We start from the raw sequence: 24459 nt of genomic DNA, 5'->3' as shown, positions 1-24459 counted from the left end.
TATAAAATTACTGTTTGATTAAAAAAAAAAAAAAAAAAAAAAAAAAGTTGAAACAAATAACAGACAGACCTCTCACTCTGATCATTCTTCCTGCCTCGTTTTTTTTTACTCACTTTTTATTTAGCTTTCAACAACATAACAACATATATTTTCAGACAGTCACATTCTTTGTCAATTTTTCAGTTGTATGTCTTGGTACACATGATATTCATGTTCAGTGTACAACACACAGAAAGAACAGCAAACATCAAATGGTGCTCACTCCGAGAAAAAAGAGAAAACAAAAGAGGGGAAATAAGGATAAGGAATAGATTGCATAAATAAATACAAAAGTACAAATAATAATTTAAATAATTTAAGTAGGATAAAGAACCAATAATTGTCCACTCCAGAGTGTAGTATTGCATGTGCTATATATGCTTTCCAGAGAGGATTGTGTGTGCGTGTGTGTGTGTGTGTGTGTGTGTGTGTGTGTGTGTGTGTGTGTGTGTGTGTGTGTGTGTGTGTGTGTGTGTGTATGTATAGAGAGAGTTAGAGAGAGCAGTTCTCCCAGAGGGCCAAGCAACATATAGTAATCACCCTCATTGCTGTAACAGGACTCCATCTTTACTAAATATAGGCTTCGGGAGCCTTAATGAATATGTGATTTGTTCCATTTGATAATGTCCCATACTTTTTGGATCCATGTGTTGTATGTTGAGGGATCCGGTTTTAACCATCTGATGATTAATCCCTTCAATGCTGCTGTGAGTAGTATGTTGAGGAGGTGTTTTTGGGCCCTCCCGTCAGGCCATCAGGTATCGCTCCCAATATTGCTACCATGGGGTCTTGTTGGAAAATCTCTTTGAGGGCCTCAAAGACTTCCCTCCAGTATGTATTTAATTTAGGGCAGAGCCAGAATATACGTGTGTGATTGGCAATTCCGCAATTCCGCCATTCCCGCCTCGTTTTAAAGCGAACTCGACACTGTTTTTTCGCGCCTAGTACTACAGTATATTTACATTATGCAGTTTGCATTATACGTCATACAGGGTTGAATCCAAGTGACTTCCATGTTTGTTTTATTTTACTACTTCTCTACACCTGTTTGATCAAGTGCTAATTACCAGCCAATAAAAACACTTAATTTGTACTCCACAATGAGATAGTTCACGATATTTTTTTATCAAAAAATAATGAATGGAATTCCCCCCCAAAACAAGGTGTTCCCTGGAATATATCAATCAAAAGTGATGCACTGTTACACATGCTTAAATCAATATGTTATGGCTCCAGAGGTGCTGTGGGTCATCTCAGTCTGCAGAAAGTGGATTTCCCTGCAATGATCAATGAAAGCTCATTGGTGCATTAAAAGTGCATTAAGAAAGGCTCATTGTTTGTGTTGTGCAGAATGACGACAGCATCTCACATCACGTAGATGGGTGATTGAGTTTGTCAGTCTGTGATCGCATCTCCTGGATCTGGCTTTCAAAACCCCACTCTCTTGACCCAACTTTCACTTTGACTGCTCATTGATGAAGAGGAGGACAGCGTCACCTGAATAGGTCAGAGGCTGTAAGGTCTCCACTCAAGAAGAAAACGACAGAGCATTACTATCTCGAGGGAACGAGACTGTGCAAGTAAACAGTCTTTAATGTGACTTCCTGACCTTAACATCTTCACAAAGGGATATACTGTTATTACTAAACTTACTAAACTTAATTTAGATGCATAAATGGACTATGATGAATGTGGATCACAAGAGCATAAAGTAGTAATGTGGAAAAGAAAATTGTGTATAAAAATGGAGAATTAGCAGATCTCTCTGGGTTACTTCAGGAATTGATATCATATGAGCAGAATCACGATAATCATCCCACAAGTCAGGGAAACTTAACCTTTCCAACTTTAGGATGCATCTAGCAGAGAGTTGGGGATTTTCGTTTGTATATTTCCTTTTTATTTGTTCAACTATTTGTTTAAAGTTTGTTATTTTCCAACATGCAGGTTACAACTCTGTTCAAATGCCTTCTCTACAAGTTAAATAAAAATAAAAAAATAAGGAAAAATAATGAATCATAACACGCCCACCCACAAACCCACCCACACCCATGGCCTTTACATTTGTTCACAGATTTTTGTAATACATGGATTTGGTTGCAATAAATCAGACAGATGGACAGAACCCAACCCCCAGTAAATCCACACTGATACAAGTTTATTTAACACCATAAGTCATATGAAAGTGAAATATAAGGTTTGCTACATGAAAAAATTCAAATGTCACAGATGCGCGAAAATATGCGCAAATGTGCCAAATGCAAATTTTGGAAACCTCGCCTGAATTCTCTCTGTACTTTACCCAATCTGACTTTGTTCTGCTTCACTTTTTCAAGTGAAAACAGTGCAGAGAGACTGTTCACATATTGTGCTATGATTTGGGAGAGCTTCAGGGCTTAGTGAAGCATCATTTCAAGGAGATAATCATCCTGAAAGTGCTTTTTTCTATAGGCGAACCTGGAACTTCTATTTGTTCTGTGTTTCAATCTTTATTTACTCTTAGCCAGCAAAATATATACTAATATTTACACATCTAACCAAAAGCTCACAAGGGTTGTCTTTATTATAACACCAGAATTATTCAAATAGCCCTTGTGGTTGCAGAGATACACCCTTTTTAGTTTGGGTATGCTATTTCGAGCTAAATCCTAAAAAATGCCTTGGGGCTTTAAAGGTTAAAAGAGAACATGTTAACTTCCTGATATTAGCTTACAGTATATGGCACTTCTTAAACGTGCTTTGTATTTGTGTAAAGCCTTCTTTCCTTGCAATCAACATTCCAGTGTTCAGTTCACCCTACTGCTGTCTGTCTGAATATAATCCAACAAGAGGTGGACAACTTCAGTCTACAGCTTGTGAGTTTTCTTTCTTTTTTTTATGACCCATACTGACATCTAGAGGATAAAACAGCAGCTGCAGGTATTTACAACCCTCCAGAAGTTATCTGAAGGAGGACTAAAAATAATGATAAAAAAGGATTTACAATTTAACAGAACTCTATTTTGTCTTGTTTGTTTTTTGACAATGTCATAGTCAAACCAATCACATTCTTTTTTTAATATTTTAATTTCAGTGATAATTTAAATGTTGTCAATTTTATTATAGATTTCATATAAATAATTGAATATGCTCTATATGTTTTCATCTGTCCACGTGAACTCTGTGTCTCTCTGTATTACACACTGACTACTTATGAGTTGTAATTAAAAAATATCCCGGACTAAATTTCAGTAATTACTTTATTTACACTTTTATTATGATTACATGTTTGATTTCTAAATGTTCTGCTTATGTCCCTAAATAAATATATATATATATATATATATATATATATAATTTGAATGAATTGAATTTGTGTTGTATTTGTATTAATTAGTGTACTCGCGAACAACTTTATCAAACAACTCAAAATTGAACGGCTCAAAGTGAAAACGAGGCTTCCGGTCAGAACCAAACGAATACGCACTTCCTGTTTCTGCACGCTGCCTCCTTCCTCACCACCATCAAACCTCGGCTGTGCTGTAAAGACAGAAAAAAGCATCAACATGCCGAAAGCTAAGAAGTCCGGGAAGAGAAAGAAGTTCGACTACAACCAAGACCGGAAGAAGTTGATGAAGCAGTCCATCAAGAAATGCAACCCGAGGATAGAAAAGTAAGCACGTTAGCATTTTAGCTAGTGTTGGCTAACGGAGGGCATGTTGACAACACGTGAGAAGGGTGGACCTGAGTATTTTACCCGATATTTGTAGTTTATATTCTACAGGAGTGGAACTAGTATACAGATCCTGTAGGTTAAAGTATAATGCCATGGTCTAAATACACTTCTTTACCTGTAAAAGTCCTGGTTCAAAGTCTTTAGTACATACGTAATGAAGTATTCAGCTGCGGATGTTATATTATTCCGTTTTTAGACACTTGTACTACAGTTACTTTCAATCATTTAATATGGAGAATATTTCCTCGATTAATCCACTCAGTCTGTCAAAAGAGAAAGTATAGTGAAATGTTATGCTCTGGCAGGACGATTTCCCAAAACTCAAGACGTCCCCTTTAATTTGAGACCAAACACAAACATGTGAGGTATAGTTTTGCAGTGCAGATTGTTGTATTCATTATTATTTCTTATAATGTATTGAATAATTGTTTCAGCAAATCACAGTGAAGGGTTTTATTAATATAATGTAAGGCCTATTGTGTCAGACTTTGTCTCTTTATTGCTACCAATCTGGGATTAAGAGATTTTAGGGGGGGGTGCTGGGTATTTGATTTCAGATATATAAAATATTATATTCCTCACACAACTTAAAATGCCTATATTATCACAGTTCTGTACCTTGGGCAATGTTGTTCTTAACGATAGTCAGAATATACTAAGAATTATAAAGGTTTCTGTTGTATGCAAACAAACACAGTTTTCACTGGAAAGATAGGTGATACTTCTCATTGAGTGGAACTTTCTGTCAGCTCTGAGATGAATCACTGACGAAGACTTTAACTGATTAATTTAGATCTACAGCCCAGGGGTGGAGGGAGTACCGGGAGTTTTCCCGGTGGGACGCTTCACTTCTGGGCCGGTCGATAATTTTATTTGTTGACATTTGTCACGTTATTTCATCTTCTCTTAAAGTGGGCTAAACGCGTTCCGCATTCTGACACCGCAGCCTCTGCATGGGTTGTACCATGCGAGGAAGTTCACCCCTCCCAAATAGAGTTGGTTCGGTCCATTATGGAACCAAACAACTCTATTTGGGAGGGGAGAACTTCCTCGCATGGTACAACCGGTGTACCATGCGAGGAAGTTCTCCCCCCAAATAGAGTTGGTTCGGTCCGTAGCCCGTCTTTTCCAAAAAGTTTTCTCAGATAGGCTACCGATAGCTGGGTTGGCCCGACCGCAACATACGCGTCAGGGAGGATGGACGGAAGGAAGAGGGCAGGAGGGGCTGAAAAAGCCAGGTTGAAAAAAAGAAAGGCATTGGAGGAGGATGCTGCCAAATGTGCCAAGCTTACCGATTTATTTTCAAGAGGGCAAACACAGGTGGCAACTGGTAAAGAGAGACAAAGGCCTAATGATTAGCAACATAACTATTCGGCTAACGTTGTAGCCTTGATTAATATCGTTGTCGCGTTGTCAACCTATTCCCAAGCAAAATATTAAATTGAATTAAAATATTAGCCTTTTTATACCACCCAAAATATGGCGATCCATAGACTTTGCAAATATATATATATATATATATATATATATATATATATATATATATATATATATATATATATATATATATATATATATATTGAAGTATGCAGTAATATGACTCTTTCTTTGTAGCTTCGGAGCAGCAGAAAAGATGTGTCCATTTAATACTCTCACAGTACAACCTCCTCACAGATGCTTATCCTGTCATTGGGTTAGAATATAAGTTTATGTTGACTTTGTCCATCACACAGGTTGCATGTGATGTCAACCTTAAAATTTGTGAAGAATATGCTACGAAGCTCATTGAGGCAGGACAACTTGGAGGCGTTCATGTTAATGTCCACAGAGAAGGAAATCTTCATGTCTATAAGCAACGACACAGTTATAGATACAGTGGCTGAACCCAGTGCACTGCTTAGGCGGTTACTGATGCTGTAGATGCTGTTGGTGCTATTCACAATGTAACTGTATACTGTACTGCGAGTTGAACTGTAAACATTAGTTCAATATGCCTCTTTGTTGAAGAGTGGGATACGTTTCAAATGTTTTATTTATTTATTTCTGCTTTTGTTAATTTATCAACCTATCCTTGTGGAATATTTTTTGTTAAGTTCTCATCTTAAGTGGATTATTATTGTTGTATTTAACCTTTACATTATTTGTTGGACCGTGGTATTAATAAAAAAAAAACTACAGGATCGTAAGAGCTGAACTGTTGCTTCATTTATCCAATTTCCACTACCATGGAAAAAGTGGGCCGGTCTTGAGCCTGAAATCCCCGGGCTGAAAATTGGCCCCACTCCGGCCCTGCTACAGCCGCAGAACCCTTAAAAAAAAAAGTTGTATATTTGCAATGCCTAAAACAGCGTCGGACTTCACATTTTGCGTCTAACTTGTCCTCTCCCTCAGTAAACAGATCCGAAATGCGTGGGACGACAAGAAGTCCATGGCCAGGAACCTGCAGGAGATGGGCCTGGCCTTCGATCCAAACCGCACGCTGCCATTAAAGAAAACGAGCGTGAGTAGCTGCTGCGACGTAGACACATGATCGAGTGATATTTATTTTATACACACACACACACACATTCTTGCCGATCAGTTTAACGTGAAATCTGAGACTTCAGTCAGCAACACTGATATGAACAACGACTCCTGTCCAATCATATCAGTTAGCTGCCAAAATAATCGTACAGATGTCCGTTGGATCATCAAAGATGTCTCTTTGTGTCGAATCACTAGCTAAATTATTGTGTTGATCAAGAGTTCCTAGCAGCTGCTGCATTTAGATTTGGCGAAGGCATTTAGAACAAGGCTCTTATTATTGAAATAGTAATAAACAAATGTATCTAACAGGTCAAGATTTTAAGACATCTGATCATGTTCTGTAGTTTTCATCATGTGTTTGGTTGTGAGGATTAAACACCAGCCGAAATCTCCTGCAACTCACTTTTCTCCAATTACATTTTTTTTAAACCTTTATTTAACCAGGAGTCCCATTGAGATTACACATCTCTTTTTCGAGGGAGACCTAGCCAAGACAGGCAGCAGCATAAAAAAGTTAAAAGAAACTAAAAGCTTAATAGTCATTAAATGTATTACTTGAAACAAACAACTTGTTTGAGTCATTCAAAATATAGTTATGTTATTATTATGTTGTACCTTTACTGATGCTGTGACTATTTCTCGCTACGGATAATTAAATTAAATGTTGTCCTCTGGGCTGCAGCTTGTTTCCCACCGGCCTGGGACAACGTTTTTATTTAGTTTACTGAAGATGGCAAGCAACCCATAAATTATATATTTTTTGCCTCCCTTGAGGCTCTGGAGCAAGGACAGTAACTGTATTGTTTTCCTGAAACGGCATCCCTGAAGGCTAAAAACCCCCACATGGCATACCTGTCATGTCACATTACAGAAGAAAATTGCAGATCTGTGGCGGACTGTGTTCTACTGTCATCAGTTAACCCAGAATCCAAAACGCGTCAGCTGCTGACCATTGTTTGTTGTCCATTGTTTCCTTCATGATATGTTTTTGTTCCCACGTTTAGCTCCTCGGAAAAAAAGATAAAGTGACTAAAGATCCCGTCGGCATCGTGACCAAGCCCTACGTAATCAACCGTAAGTTATTTATTTTGAACACCTTGTCGTGTAAAGAGACGTGCACTCTCCTTTTTGTTTTGCTGTTAGCCATGTGTTTCATCCTGTAACTCAACGTTTCTGTTCAACCCCTCTGTTCTGCATCTGTTTGGATCAGAGTTTTAACCAATTTGGGTAGTGCAAAAACAACTAATTAGTGTCTTAAAAATTTAAGTCTGTGTGACAAGCTCCCTGTGAACTGGCCTCCGGGAGCAAATCCCATAAACGCGATGGTTCTGTTGTAATGAAAACCGTTCAGTGTTGTAGATGCTGAATGGACCCTGTGCAGCGCTGTACTGATGTAACTCTCTTGTGTTGCTTCTAGAATCTTTTCATTTTAATAATAATAATAATAGCTAGGATTTATATAGCGCCTTTCATGAAACCCAAGGACGCTTAACAAAGACATAAATAAACATAACAAATGCAACAGTAGCTAGAGGACATAGGCTTTGGTGAAGAGGTGAGTTTTGAGGAGTTTTTTGAAGGTGTCCAGAGATGGTGTGTTGCGGAGCTCTATGGGGAGAGAGTTCCAAAGTGTGGGGGCTGTCACACTGAAGGCTCTGTCCCCAAAAGTTCGCATTTTTGTGTGAGGGATGGAGAGCTGACCCGTGCCTGAGGATCGAAGGTTCCGGGACTGTGTGTAAGGATGGAGGAGGTTAGATAGATACTGAGGAGCCAGGGCATTGAGGGATTTGTAGGTGAGGAGGAGGATCTTGTAGGTGATGCGGGACTTGACCGGAAGCCAGTGGAGGTGGATGAGGGTGGGGGTGATGTGCTTGACTCTTGGTGTGATTTTTCACTCTAATTAAACCAATTTTGATTGGAAAAGAGAACTTAATTTGTTGTTGTTGTACTGCTCGGTGACATGGATGCTCAGAGGAGTCGGCCTTCAGCAGCTGCTGCTCTGGATTTCAGCAGTGACTGACTTTTATTCCTCCAGCAACGCTGTCGGTGCTTTTAACACTGTGCTGAACATTTCATTTAATGAAGACCAACCGATTTATATTTTCATTGAGTCTTAAATAAAATGCTTTGCCCTTGTCTTTGCACCAAAATGAAACAGGAAAAGTAAAAGATCCGATTAATCTTTAAATGCTAACAAGATAGAAACGTATGATATAATATGTGTTTGTGTGGCGCAGAGCTGCAGGAGGAGGCCGACCGTCCAGAGATAGACTCCAAGACGCTCTCCTCTGATCTGATCGAGTACGCTCAGTACATGGTCCGAGAGCACCTCGACGACTTCAAGGTGAGAGCAGCGACCAAAGCCTGAACGTGATGGGGCCAGTAATATCATGGTCACATGATGGTTCTGTGTGATTCAGCCCCAGTATTTATATTGAGCACTATCTGTCAAACCATTTCCAATTCAAAAGAAAAAAAACTAAGTAAAAATCACACACGCTTTCATACATGTTTGTGGGAAATTGTAGAAAAACGTTTTCAGAATTTTGGCATTGAGTTGGTGCCGAATTATCGGTTCCTCGTGACATCCCAACCTCAGTGAATTAATGACCGCTCCCGCCAACATCGGACAAGATTGATACACTTTTTTATGTCAGACATTTTTTCAAAAGGGCAGACACGCTCAATAAAGGTGATGTATTTAATACAAACTGACAGTCTTAATTTATAATGCCGATATCAGTATTTGAGAGTTAAAAACGATCTTCCCCTTTTATTAACATAAATGTAAAACTTAATGTTTTATATTCATTAAATGTGGTTTTATACAGTCGCTACTTGGCCTGACTGAAACCACTTTGCATAATACACAGCAAAATCAGCAGTGTTAATTCAACACCAATAGAGTTACATTCAACACTTTGAAAGTGTCTATATTGGTCCACCCTATTTTGAGTTAAAACTACACTTTTAAAAGTGTTAAATGTTCAACACTGTGATAGAGTTGCTTCAACTCTCAATAGTTGACATTTAACACCAGTCAACACAGGCCAGTGTTGAATTTACACAACACTAGTGTGCAGTGTCAGAATTTAACACTATCTGTATATTCTGTTTTAACACCGACTAGAGTTGCTGAGCTATGTAACACTATAGAGGATTTAAAATGAAACTCTGTATTTTACTCTTGTAAAGTTGATTTATATATATATTGTTTAAACACTGTAGGGAGTTATAATTCCTAATGCTATACATGATACAATTTTACTTTTGAATTCAGTATATTCCTAGTACTTAATTACAAAGAAGAAAATCATCAATACAAAAGTTTGTTCAAATAAAACTTGTATTTTCAAGCCCACCACAAACATAGCATTTGCATTACAATAACATTTCTTAATTGGCAGCCTCAATAGCACAGATCACACAAAACAATAGCACGGGTCACACACAGACATGAAAATCCCTCACCTTTCGGCGAAATTCGCCGTTTTGAAACCAAAATAGGTAACCTACGTGAATGGTGTAGATCCGAAGACTTTTTGTTTTTGGGAGGGGGCGTCAACTGTCCGCCGCTTCTGAGACTGGAGTGGGACACAGAAAAAAACTCAGGTCGTGATCATCGTAGCAATAGAAGACCTTTGACGTGTCGAGTCTTGGCCAATCAGCGTTAAGATGTCTACAGCGGCTTCATTTCCCTCCCACCAGTTTTTTAATGGCAAGCTAGTCCGCTTGCTAACACGTTAGCTAACGTTGTTGGAGAGAGACAGCGAGTGAGATTACTGGCAGTCCGTGGCAGCGTGTGACGTCAGCCAGGAGAGCGGAGAGTCAGCGGCACTGCAGTTCTACCTACCGACACCTGACTACAAATATGGAGATTTTATCCAACTTTTATTTTAATAAAAAAAACGAAATGAGTTTCCTCCGTAGGGTGGCCGGGCTACTGTTTATATTGAAGGGTTTAAGATCTACGTGTAGGAAAGAATCTATCCTCCAGTTAATTATAATATATAGAGTTAAGCTAATCTTAGGACTCTTCTTGGGTCCTTTTGCAGTAGGGGGAAGTAGGTGAACCAGCAGTAGGATGCTTGACAGGTCACTGTCCCAGCCTAGGGGGAAACCAGAAGAAAGTAGAAGATTTAAGAAAGACTTACATGTGAAAATAAATATATACACATTATGCTCATACAAGATTTTTGAATCAGGCAAGTAAATGCATGTTTTAAAAAGATGAGCGATGCATCTGAGGATTGATGCCCAGACAAGAGGTCTTCAACATTCTCATTAGAATTATTGCAGTCTGCCAGGATCCTGGGTTTGAAGAAAGTGGGCCATTTTGCCAAGAATCTGCCAGAAACCTCCTCTCCAAACATCATGGTAAAGTCTTGGTCAATCTACAGAAGAAACTCCGTAAGTCCCTGCAACCGTGCTGAAAGTGTAGTCCTTAAGAGTACATTGTTCACTTTAAAAATAAATAAAAAACCATATGCGTTTCTTACCAAGCCAGGTGTATCGAGAAAACGTGGGAAAACATCCAGGACTGTTGAGGAGTTTTGCTGGTCTTGTTGAACTACCGTCTGACGGTATTGAAATGTTGCCCTCATTTTCTCTTTGACAACCGATTCATAAGTTGTATGCTTCAATATGGAGATTGCCTCACGGCATTCCTCGCCAAACAGTTGCTTGTCAGTTAGGAGAAAATCCCTCTTGCTCTTTGGACCACCTTGATAGATACTGGTGGTTGAGCATCTCCGGGATGGAACTGCAGTGTTGAGTTGGACTGTCTTTATCCTCCAGGCCAAATAACCAGATCCACTGTCAGCATCATAGAAGTGCTCCTATAAAATTCGAGAAGAAATAACAAAACTAAACATAACTGATGGGTCACAGCAAAACAAGGCGAATTCAGAATAACCTTCCTGCATAAATTGCAATATAAGCCATTCATTTACAAACTTACGTATCCATTTTTTGAGTAAGGATCCCTGAGGTAAGGAAATAGTGATGATGCCAAGAGCGTATTTTGTTCGCAAATAGGTTGGTGGGATCCTCCTTTTTAAAAGTAGAAAAACATATTATTTTTCAAGCTTTAAAATTGTAAAATGTCAAACTAAAATAAGTATTATTATTATTATTATTATTATTATTATTATTATTATTATTATTATCAAGAAGAAAGCAAAAAAAAAAGACAGTCATCTCTAAAGTACACCGTATTAATGCAAACAAATTATTTGTGTTATCATGATAACTATTCGTCTAGTCTTTTTGTTTACAATACCCTTGGCTTCTTTTGCACTGATCATACATTCGCTTTTTTTTTTTTAGGGATGTGTTCCCATTGGCTAATTAATTTGTATAACTTAATTGTTTTAATATTTTTGCTTCAGAAATGACTTTTAAATATACTGTATATAGCATTTAATAATGTAACTAACTGCACATCTTAGGTTATAAAGAAAAATTTGATTTAAGATGGGCACCAGTGAACATAAAATGCTTACCCATGAACTTCAATCATGTCAGCCACCAGTAGGTTTATCATATGTCGCCGGGTACCATCCGTCAATGTCTTCGTTTTGTCATATTCATGCAACACTTTTTCTCCCCCTGGCTTGGACTGAAGAACATCTCTCACCATCTACAAATAAAAAGAATCAGACAATAAGTTATCATGTTAACCTTTACGGCAACAAGACCACAGCTCGTCTGCATAATATCTTTGTGTTTCAGTTTTATTAACTCATTTCATACATTTAAAAAATTTAATTAGCTTACCGCTTCAGCTGATTCCCGATCGCCGTGGGTCCTTTCCCCCCACCGTCGTTCTCAAGAATTATTGTTGCATCAGATGAATCAGATGGCACAGAGGATAAGGTGTCTGACACATTCGACTTAAAATAAATTTCTGCTAGATCTGGTTGAAGAACAACTGCAAGACAGTTAAAAGAAATACACACAAAAAATTGGTTATACCTTCACATCTCTACAATACTCGTCAGTAAAACAGCTCACAGTACATTACAGTTCATGATCCTCATTTTTCCCGAACAAAGTTAAGTCTTACTTCTAGACTTTTCTGTGGACACATTGATGGTAAGGTCCCCTGCTTGTAAAAGTTCCTCAAACACATCTGCATCCACCTCTGTCCCTGATTCATCTGTCAAGTGCAAGTCTGTCTGTAGAGGAAGACCTAACTTTCCTATTACTGAGAGAATATCAAATTTAAAAAAAAGGTCCTTTGTAAACTTCTATTGACACTTTTATTATTATAATCTCTGAGCAGTGTGCAGAATATGTGATATAAATGCCCCATCATACACCAATTGTCCATTTTGACTTGCTCACAAAACATGATTACAATTGGTCAACATAATAAAACACCAATTGATAGGTGAGGCAAACATATTACTTAAATTAATATAAAAAGACTGACTGACTGACTTACATGAACTGACATTCAAGCAAATAATTAGTTTACTCCAAACAGATACGGCTGTGTAATAAACAAGTAATACCAACCTTTCTCAATAAATGTATTGTAGTCTTCATAGCCTTCTTCGGTTTCTGCCACCTTAACATACTTCTGACTTGAACCAAATCTCACCGTGACCAGCATATTGTCCTACAAAGAAAACAACGTACATTCATGAAAAGTCTACAACTTTTTTTAAAGTCATGTTAAGTGGTTTACGGACCCGCTTAAGGAAAACTTCCTCCAGCCGAATTGAAGGTTATCCGTGGCTCCATAATTTGGCGTGGTTTGCCCAAGTCTGGGGTCCGAATTTCGACCATTTTGGGCGGATTGAAAATCGGGAAGAAATCATCCATAACTGGCGGGTAATCTGGCGGCCGACCTCGTGACACGTTCGTCGGGTAAAGCGGTTTACAGACCCGCTATTGAAAACTTCCTCCAGCCGAATTGAAGGTTATCCGTGGCTCTATAATTCGGCGTGGTTTGTCCAAGTCTGGCGTCCGAATATCGACCATTTTGGGCGGATTGAAAACAGACACGCGTCCGGTTTTTAAAACGGCGATAAAAGTGGTGTACTGACCCGCTTTTCTACACTTCGTTCGGGCCAACCATTGAGGAGATTGTCTGTGTGGGACATGTTAACACAATGCGGGTTATTTGGGCGAGTGGCAGCGCCTTGACTTCTGCGACGATTGCATGGAGCGCCCGGCTCTCCCACCGTTCACTTAAAAGAGCCTGAGCCTGACCGTCTATACACACAAATGCTAGCAAACATTCTTGACTGTACATGCTAGATTAGAACGTTAGCCACATGGCAGCCGTACCCACAGACCTCGACGCAGATTCTCATTCCGACACAAACACTTAAAGCAGTGGTTCTCGAACTTTTTCTGTAAATAACATCATTTTGTGACTCCATCTGTGCTTTTATAAGTAACAGAATAAAGAAAATTGCAATCACTTTCAAGTAAATCAGATTGCAATCACTTAGAACAATGAAAGTAAAGTTCTATCTGTGCAAAAAATAACTAATATTTAGTTACTACTAAATAGCTCATTGTGGAAAACAATAAGCTATTCATTTTTTGCCAAACAAAACAGAATGAGTGCAGATATGTGAGCCATCAGGTTTTTATCAGTATTAGGGGGTTGTAGATTTGATACAACGTTGAGCGGAGATCTGTATTCTGTTTTGAGAGACGCAGCAGCAGAAAGGACGACGTCACGGAGACTTCTGGCAAAACGGCAAAAATCGGTGAGTCAGGCAAGCGCAACCTGTTACCGGCGTACTGTAACCATTTACCCGAAAGTGCAGGCATTATTCCATGTATTTATTAATGACTTAATAAATACATCGCCGTGCGCGATACAAAGAGCAGAGGAGAAGTGTTAACGTGACCATGTAGAGACAGAAATGGCAAGCTGTCGTGTGGATAAGATCAATAAAATACGTCCGTTTAGTTTGTTTAATAACAGAACAAGGTGTGGACCTGTACATTTTCTCACTTTTTCACGTTTACACCGAGATTTCACAACATGTTTGGTCATGGAAATTTGGTTTAAAGTCATGGCAAAGTCATGGAAATCCATTAGTCAGAATGGGTATGAACCCTGAAAAGTCACGCTTGAGTTGTTGCTTCCATCCATCTTTTCTAATTAGACAATTCTCATAAAAGTGTTTGGCTGGGAACGCAGCGTTAACAGAGCAGCGGGGCTCCTTCCAGGAACAGATCCGTGCGCAGTCAAAGACAGGTGTTTCAACGTTGCATGTTCACATTTTAAATTAACCTTCTACAATAATTAACTTTCTGCATTCACATTTGTTGCATAAGGTCAACCTATTTATAGATCTATGTGCAGCAGAGCGAGATGGGAAACACTGTTCCTGCAAACTATTTGAAGATGAATTGACTCCTTTGCCAACCATTGCATAATTTCGATGAGCAGCCATCGACATTAACAACATGGATTTAAAGGCCGAGCTGCAGAGCCAAGCGCAACAGCACCGCCGTGTGGCATGAATTGAACGGAAAAAGACAATTGAATTGCAATTAGGATAATTAATTGTAAATAAATATATTTATGATCGTGACCGGGCTGAGTTGTGACCAAGATAAAGCCAGCAGCTCACAAGCTTTGCCCACCAGCTCCTCGAAAGCTTGCCGATTAACATCGTACAGCTCGTTTATACCAAAGCAGAAGTGTTTTTTACAGGGGTTTCTGTGCCGGTGCTCTTCCTGGAGTTCTGTTTTATCTTTAGTCAGAGCCAGGCTAGCTGTTTCCCCCTGTTGGCTCACTTTTCATGTTTAAGATATCAAGATCTTCTAATCTAACTCCAAGAAAGTGCATTTTTGTTCCTATAAGGCACAGTAGATGAGTGAGTGATTGACTCAGCTGAGGAAATTTACAAGATGTAAATTAACCTTGTAAGTCATTACCAAAACTAAGTTAGTTTGGACCATAGGCCGTATTTAAAAGAAAGTGGATGGAGTCACCTCTTGGTTTGCAGTTATGAAGCCTTGAATTTGTCTTTTTTTAGTCTGCCAGTGTAACCTTCATGAACTGAAAACACTGGGAAAAGATTAAAGGGTTATTGAAGAAGATTTGAAACTAGCGATTGAGTCCCTGAACTAATGATTAAAATGTTTATTTGGGTCATGAATCAAGTTAGAAAAAGAGTAATTTTCTCATAGACTTCTATGCATCAGACTTCTTCAATGTGAGGAATCCCGTCCTGATGGAGTAGAAATAATTCAAGTCTAAATTCCTTCAGCATTGGCTTCACTTTTTAAATTCGGATGTTGCCGTCTGGTTTGAAATATAGCGGGTCATATTTTACACGAGGCATCAAGATTTGATATTTACTGGCTGCATGAGGGTGCGTTTAAGGACATTGAGAAATGAGGACTGGCTGCCAAGGTCGAGGACATTTTCTTTGTGCCTTCCTGGACATGCTCTGTCGCTGCAGAGGAAACCTAATTTGTCAGTTGAATGTTTTTTCCCCCTGATGATAAGAGTGTCCTTTGTTTGGATTCCCTTAAAGTGTTGACGGGCAAATAAGGTTTCAGCTGCGTGATATTCTTTCACAGCCGCAGACTTTTGTTTTTCTCATTAATTTAGATTAAAGGGACACGCTGGTGCATATTTCGTGCAGTGCTGAGAGGAGCTCGGGAGTGTTTTTGTTTTTTGTATTATTACTTAGATTGGCGAGCAGCAGTTTAAATTGCTGGAGCGTTTATCAGAAAAGTGCCACATTCCAACGTTGCTTCAACAGTTGCTTTCAATGGGACTAAGTCATCACTGGGAGTGCTGCCAAGTCACAATCTGTCAATAACAGAGGGTACAATGTAGGGCTGCAACTAACGATTATTTTTATAATCAACTAATCTATCGACTATTTTTTCGATTACAGTAATTTCCGGTCTATAGGCCGCACCTGCTCATTTTTAAAAGAAATTGTACATACATAAGCCGCACTTGTCTAGAAGCCGCAGGTGTCCCTGTTGAAACATGAGATATTAACACAGCAAGATGTTACAGGAACGATTTTTTAAAACTTAATTAAATAAATGCCAGTAACATCCACAACTAGTACATACATACGACAAATGCTTTTTTTCAGAACAGTACTAAAGTTGTCTTCTTCAGTATCGGAATTAAACAGCCTGAAGGTTTGTAATTACTTCGTCACACATTTTCTCGGCGAAAATATAGGAACCTACCAGAAAAAGTAATTGATCACTATCGCCATCGTCCTCCTGTGCACTAAAACCATTGAAGTCTTCTTCTTCAGTGTCGGAATTAAACAGCCTCAGAATTGCTTCGTTGCACTCAGTCTCTCTTTCGTTTGCGCTCTCAGTGTCACTTTCCTCCCGAGGCAAATCCGCTTGCGCTGTCCTCCTCATCACGCAGCAGTCCAGCCTTTCGGAACCCGTTGGTGATGGTGGATTCTCTGACACTGCTCCACGCTGTTAGGATCCACTGGCAGACTTGAGAAAAAGTTGCTCTTCGCATGCGGCCAGTTTTTGTAAAGGACTTCTCGCCGCTCGTCGGAGGAAGTGACGTTGTGTTGTTGATGTTATGCTAGAGTGGGGCTGCTAGTTGAGCTTGTTAGCTGTTACTCCGGAGCTACTGTTAGCAAAGAGCCTGTTGCCAACTCTGTGAACACTCGTGCAAACAACCTGCAAGTTAACGCAACCAAAGTCTGTCTGCGAGTCGTTCCTGCGGACGTTACACTACGCCGTAGTCTTCAACAAATCAGATCTTTAGTTTGACAAACTGGGCGGATTCTTTGACGTGCAGGGCCTGCGAGGTGGCGTAGATGTATGATTGGTCAGCAGGCCAGCGTGACCATTAACATGCCCTGTGATTGGTCAAAGGGGCACAAAGCTACTAGAAACTTCTAGCTGCTACCTAGAACCTAGAAGCTACCTTGCTGGTGGATTTACTGATGACTTGCTGGTGGATTTGACTATTGACGCCTTTGGCACAGAGGATTACGGGCATGTGGTGAGTTAAATGCTTGCTATGTTACTTAAAAAAAAAAGAAGCTGCAGTCGTATTTATGATTTTTTTTATCATACACAGCGCTTTTGTTGCTGCTAGTCAGACAGCTGGAGATGTCTGTGTGTGTGCAGCACTGCAACGTTTTAATGTTGTTGGCTTGTTTCGTTATTACTAAATGTGACTGGTTGTTTGGTGGTTATTTGGACAACATGGGTGCACAACATCGTGAGGCGAGCGCTGCGTCATGGAACAGTGATGATGCTTATAAGGTTAAAACAGCTCCGCAGGTCGGTCCATACTGTGTGACCTCCATGCCTGTAATAGTGCAAAGAAATCGACCGTATAGCCGAGTGAGCGTCTGCTGTCCACACATGACAGTCTGTATGAACGCGCCATGTAGTGGGCAGCGCCGTGTTCAATACACGCGCGGGTCAGACAGGAACTCCGGGGACACTTTTTTCTTCTTCCCCAGTCTGCATCTGATGTGGACACACGTCGTTGAAGGCCTTGTTCTAAAATCTAAAACACTGCACTATGGTAATTAGGCTATGAAATTCCATCAATTAGCCGCATCGTTGTAACTCAAAATAGCAATTAAGCCTCTGAAAGTGCAAAATAACTGACATTCAAAGTCCAAAAGTAAAAAAAAATATCCACCCTACCCGACAATTAAAGTGCAAGGGTTTAAAAGTAAATCTAAATGACTTATTGCAGTCCCATGTATTGCTGTTCCCTCCTTCAGGGCAACACAATTTACACTCGTTTTAAATATTCACATGCTCTGGAGCATGGGGGCCCACACTTTTTAAAAGCTACTTTTAAAATGACCAAGTCAAAAATATCCTGCTGCTGGTGGAACGATGTTTGGACTTAATATTTTTCATGTGAGAAAAGGTAATTTAGTTGGTTGTATTCTGCATGTTTAACTACATGGAGAAACTCCTTCATCTCCGGACAGAGCTCTATTAGCCATCTCACATCAGTGTGCAGAACAGCTGTCTTTGAAGAGTTCTCGCTCCAATAGACATTCTTCGTCACCACCTCTGTGATCTCTTTCCTGTTTAGCATTGTAGCGCATAATGCTTGTTGGTGTATTATGCAGTGGTAATTAAGGAAGTCGGGGAAAACATCATCCTCCCTGCACTTAACAATAAATCCATTCGACCGACCATTGCAGGCGCAGCAGCATCTGTGGTGATTGACATTAATTTGCACACCAGGAGCGGGGTTTTGTCGATAAAGTTTTTCTAAATAGGATGCGATCTACCCGTACTACCTCTTCCGACGTATTGGGCACCCCTGATGTAGTGCATTGCAATGCCGAATGAAAATGACCGGTAGCTCTGAATCCTTTCATCACCAACGATGCGTCGACGACCAAAATACGCGTCGACGATTTTTCATAATCGACATCGTCGACTAATCGTTGCAGACCTGGTACAATGAAATATCCTTCAATAGAAAATATTCCACCTTTTGACTTAAAATTATGAAAAGATGAGTCAGTCACCTGCATATTTCTGTTGCAATTAATTATGACAGCCCTCAATTATTTTTATTTTTGTATGCTTCGCGATCAACACGCTACGCTCAAAGACATATTCTAATACTGGGCAAATGTAAGGTTTCTCCTTTTTAGCCACAGCACTAGCAATAAATGCACTGACTCTTTGTTTGGATAAAAGAAAATAAATCAACTTTCCTTAATGAATATACCTCATCAGTGCGTACCCACTTTGTGTGCGGCAGGCTGGAGAGCTAACCGTTGTTTTGATCGCGGTAAAAATGTGAAAGGCTGAATGCCAACGAACATAGACTTGATGCTGAATATTTCCTGAATTTTGGAAATGATCTTTTCTATATATTTGGACTTTTGGACCTAACATGCTCTGGAGTTATTGTACATGTTTGGATCACATAAGTCAGACACATTCCCACCCAGCAACCACTGAAACCAAACTCGACATGCCAGCGCTGTTATAGATTTTCAATATTGTTCTAATAACATAATTTGAATAATACCATTGCGAAATGTGCTTGCCACCTCGACATTTCACCATTTTCATCTGTAACAACAAAATAACTGAAACCCGTTTGCGCGGGACTGTTTCTCTAGTTTGAACTAAAGCGTCTGTCCTGTCCTCCCTGCAGGCGATGGCCATGGACGAGAAGAACTACTACCAGGACACACCCAAACAGATCAAGAGGAAGATAAACGAGTACAAGCGGTGCCACCCGGAGCACTACTCCGCCTTCGTCACTTCGCTGGCGGACCCGCAGCCGGACCCGCAGCCGACGGTCCAGTAAAATGGACCGTCGGCGCTGTTCTGGACTTTCTGTCGCCGTCTGTGTCGGAATCTCATTCATTGAGACATAGTAGTGCAAGCCGGAACACGAGACCAGTGCGAGGACTGCGGATGCACAGGAAATGGAGACGGACCTGCACTACTACGTCTGTGTCGCGACCCTCCAGGACCTTTCTGTTACTTTCCTCCCTGTAAAAGATTTCCTGTTTTAATCGATTCCATTTTGTCTTTGTGTTCTGACCGACAAAGGGGATTGCCTGAGATGTGTTTGTAATGTAATCATTTAAATACCTTGAAGCTCATTTTTGCAGATTTTTTGCAGTTATTAGTTTTTGCTCCGCACACTGGAGGTTTCTCAGATGTTTCTCATTACTCATCGGGCCGTTTTTAGACCTTCAGTTATATCAAGTGTTGACATCGGAAAGAGTCTCTGCAGCATCCTGCTTTGAGCTGCTCTGGAGATGCGCGCAGTTCTTGTGTTCAAGGCTGCGTTAAATAATGACGTTTATTCGTTAACGCAGCTCACCGATTGACTCAAGTTTGTGTCAGTCTGATAAGAATCACACAACTTCGGTCAGACTCTTGAGAAACATTGCCCATATATTTTTATTTTCAGATTTTTGCTTAAACTCATTAGTGCAAACTCCACACAGTGTATATACTTGCTTGAGCACATGTGCACTCCCTTGAGGGGATCCTCCTGGGAGGCCGCTCACTTGAGTTCTTGGTTACTTCAGGCCCAGGTGTACTGCTAAGATCCCTTGAGGGGATCTTTAGCAATTTTATTCTTGAATGATAATATCAACTTCATCTCAAAATTGCAACAAGTTGCAATTGTTATGACTATTATTAAGACTAATTGGGAATTTTTAAACGATTGTTCAACTTTATTCTTGAACTAGTGAACTTTATCTCAAAATGTTATGACCTTTTCCAGTCGCATTATGGCCATTATTTCTCCTCAACTGAGCAACCAGATCTCATTTTTGAATTATTTTTTTTAATCTTTTAAAGATTAAAGGTACATTTTGATGCTGTAAACCAAAATGAGCCAGGAGGAGAAAAAAAATCAACATTACTATTTTCTTCTATTAAAGACTTCATTGCATATTAATTGAAGAAAAAATAAAAAAAATCTTGTGAAACAGTCGCGTCTTTGGAGGATCTAAAATTGTTAATGTTTAAGGTCATTCAATCGTCGGAGACAAGTGAAGATAAACACGGCGATGCTAATGGACCGTGAACCACTCATGACGAACGCCGGAGAAGGCCTTGAGTTATCTGCTCGGTGTTATTCTTTTCAAAATTATCCCCACGACAGCTTTTGAGATAAACAAGAAATGTTTGCATGACATTCCCCAAAGAGAGGATGTGGTGACAGATTGCTTCTGCCTCCTGAAAAGGGCACGACGGTTTAGGAGACCCATCTGTTGCTGCTTCATATTTGTTTGATTGTCAACAACCAAAAATCTACTGAAGTATTCAGTCTCCCAATACTTTCTGATTATGTCTCCCATTGGATCCACATGAAGGTCTTTCAAAAACATTTCTAGACTATATAGTTTAAATAAAATTAAACTTCAAACAATACTCAAATCAGGAAATACTGCAATTTTTGGGAAATATTTTTCAGTCGTGAATTTATCTTTCGATGCAGGTACATTTGTACACCCTCTGCACTGGCTGCATAAATCAGTGAGTTGTATTTTGGTAGAAGTAAACTATTACTTCGGTGACATCTCCCTTAAACACTTCGTGGTGCATGCAAAGTATTTCACACATTGCTTTTGTCGTGAAAAATGTCCTCGAGATTTTTGTTGAACTGGCCACTTTTTAACAAACACAGACATCTTTGTACCAAAACTACACGGGATAGAATGAAGCATTCACAAGCATTTTCACTATTAAATATTGATGTTTTTTTATTTTGTCTCCATGGTATCATCATGCTCCATCACACTTTAACTTATCCCACAATCCGTAGGCAATGACACACTGTCAAAGCTTCATGCAGGATGCAGTCGTTGAAGTCTAACGCCCCCCACCCCCCTAAAAAAAGGTTTTATCGTCATCAAATGAAGAAAGGCAATAAGAAAAAAGGTTTAGCATGACAGGTTGATAGAAAAACACATGACTCCCAGGGGAGCATCTGGTTTAAGTGTGGGATTTAAAGCTGGTGGAAGCAGCTTCGGTGATGTTTCTCAGTGTCTGTTATCATTCTGTAGTTTGTCCTAAAAGTAGAGGACATGTATGAGCACTGAGTCACGTAACATTTAGCTTCATGTGACTCATGTACGCTGTGCTTTGCACACCCTATAGAGTTTATTCCCATGGCTGCAGAGCATCCGTATGGAATAACAAAGCAAGATAGAACTGAAGTGATGTCTAAAAACATTTGCCAGACCGAAGCCTTCGAACCTTTCTCAACTTTTCACTGTGTTCTTTCAGCTCTTATTCGACGACCTGAAATCAATTAAAATGTCCACGTTCTCCTCAAGGATGTTCAATTCTGATAGAAAACATTGTCTTCTTCTGCGCCAATTCCAGATTACACGACCTTTGGTACTGAAACCTGTGCTCGATGCACAGCTGTGGCCAAAACAGAGATTTTTTATCAAATCAAAAGTATGAGGTTACACCCCCATTTAGCCACAGCATCGGAGCACGGATGAAAATGAGTACATGTGAGGTCGGAAAACTGAGATTGTGTTAGGAGATGGACTGGAGTAATTCAGCTGGAGGAAAAAAAAACACAGTAAAAATTTAAATCAATTGTTTCTAGCGCTGCGATTAATGAGGCCCAAAGCACAGCTGCGCTACAGTTTTGGTAGCAGCATCTAAATGCTCAGGTAATGATGTTAACGTGTTTGTCAGATATCGTTTTGCCGTTTTTTAACCTAAGTTTAGTGTTTTATCAAACTAACAAAATGTTCTAAAGTACGTGATTTGGAACACGTCTACTAGCGAGAGGTCCTCGTCCTCTTCCCTGCATTTGATGGGACATTTCTGCGTAATATTGGAGCATTACTGCGTACCGTGGATCGGTGGTGGGACATCATTGGCCTCGAGGTCAATAACTCCACACTTGAAACCTTTTAACAAGGTCACTCAGGTAATTAAGGGAACACATTTAACATGCACTGTAGTAACCTTGTTACTTTATATTGGTGTATACATGCAGCAGGTCAGTAATTTGATTCCTGCCCCCCTATTCTGGGAACACTTGGCTGTCTAATTTTAACCGTATGATAAAAACAGTTGCTACCTGACTTTGTGTGTGTGTGTGTGTGTCACGGCTCAATGACGTCATAGTGAGGGAAGCACAGTCTATTTCAGTCGGTCTTTGGATGGAGTCATTTAAAAATAAGAAATTTACTTTCTTCTGGAGTAATCCACCTGTGGAAACCAGCCTTTTCTAATCCAACCCCGTTAACGGACACCGGGTTTCTCGTTAACGCGACATTTAAGAAGTTAGCTTTCCTGAGAAAGACTTCGGCACAATCCCAATTTCCACCCTAAACCCTCAAACCCTGAACTGTTAAGTGTGAGAGGCTTTAGGGCTTGAACTTGTGTAAATATGAATGGGACAGCACTTTGCTGCAACATATCACTTGACTACATAAAAAGATATTGTGTCCAATTGTGTATTTATTCTATACTTTTTATTCACTGATTTGAACGTCTTCCCTACGAGATGAGAAGTCATTTTAAATGATCTATTTACTTGTTTTGTCCAAACAAAATGTTTGATGAATGTAAATAAATGTTATAAATATAATTTCTACTTGAATTCCTCTGATTTCATGTGTTTTTATGTGTTTTTATATGTTTTTATGTTTATCCGTAATGTTGTAGTGTAAATGTATTTTATCGGGCTAAACGCCCACGTGTCTCTTTGGTTACCTTTTTTTTTTTTTTTTTTACGTCTTCATGCTTCCATTGGAAACTGCGTGTTTAACATCACATTGCTATGAACTGTGGGTAATTCCCTTAGGCAAAGGGTTCATAAAGGGCTCAAAATGCCTCCCAGAGAGCCCTCAAGCACTCGACAATTTGACAATGGGACACCCCTAAACCCTCACGGACTTCGCGGGAGCGCGCCTTTAATGCCGTGTTCACACCGGACGCGACGCAAATTTGCGGCGCCGCGTCCACCGCGGAAGTTTACTCGCGCGAGTAGAAAGAGGGTGTTCACACCAAACGCGAATTTGCGGCGCGACCAAAGGGGCGTGGCTTAGCTCTGTTGCTTGCCTCTGTGAGAGACAAGCGACGAAGCTTTCATTTCCACTATCGACCATGGAATAAATAACCACTAGTTCTGCTTTATATTTGTTGTGGAAGTCCCAAACATGTCGGAACATGAAACGCCCTCGTATTTGGGTTCATAACATCATCCGTAGCCGCACACAGCTCGGTGAATTTCACCGACTCCTCCAGGAACTGCATCTCGCGTATCTCCGTAAAACGATACCGATTATGCCATCCACCATGGAAATAACCACCAGTTCTGCTTTATACTTTTTGTGTAAACTATGTCGGAACATCAAACTCCCATGGTGTCTGGGTTCATAATATTATCCGTAGTCCCATAACAGCGTCTCAATGAAGCCGCTGTCAGCGCTGGTTCAGGCGGAGCAGCAGCAGTTTCATTCATAAGCGGGGAGACGGCGGTGGTGACGGGCGGAGCTTCTCAACGCTGATTCTCAACACTGATTGGCTGCCGCAACTTTGCGTCACGCGATTTCTCCGCCAGAGTTGGGAGAATTCAACTCACGCGAATTCGCGCCGCGTCCTTCGCTTTGTTCGCCCCAGGTCAAACGTTCTGTTCGTGCCGCCTCCAACGCGTCTATCTCGCCGCACATTCGCAAATTCGCGCCGCAGCGTGTCTGTGG

The 24459-nt window shown here is 40.1% G+C and overlaps 1 protein-coding gene across 1 annotated transcript; it reads left to right on the top strand.

Moving 5' to 3' along the window:
- Window positions 1-3573: 3573 nt before the first annotated feature.
- Window positions 3574-23296, top strand: nop16 (NOP16 nucleolar protein homolog (yeast)). The gene is made up of 5 exons (XM_079236341.1): window positions 3574-3691; window positions 6146-6254; window positions 7285-7354; window positions 8518-8624; window positions 19413-23296. Exons 1-5 carry the CDS (start codon window positions 3585-3587, stop codon window positions 19566-19568), a joined length of 549 nt encoding a protein of 182 aa, XP_079092467.1. The 5' UTR covers window positions 3574-3584; the 3' UTR covers window positions 19569-23296.
- The last annotated feature ends 1163 nt before the right edge of the window (window positions 23297-24459 follow it).

Source organism: Taurulus bubalis, assembly GCF_910589615.1.
Source record: "Taurulus bubalis genome assembly, chromosome: 2".
In the NCBI taxonomy this organism is placed as follows: domain Eukaryota; kingdom Metazoa; phylum Chordata; class Actinopteri; order Perciformes; family Cottidae; genus Taurulus; species Taurulus bubalis.
The sequence above is the reverse complement of the archived record's forward strand: the minus strand, read 5'-3'. Positions and strand labels throughout refer to the sequence as shown.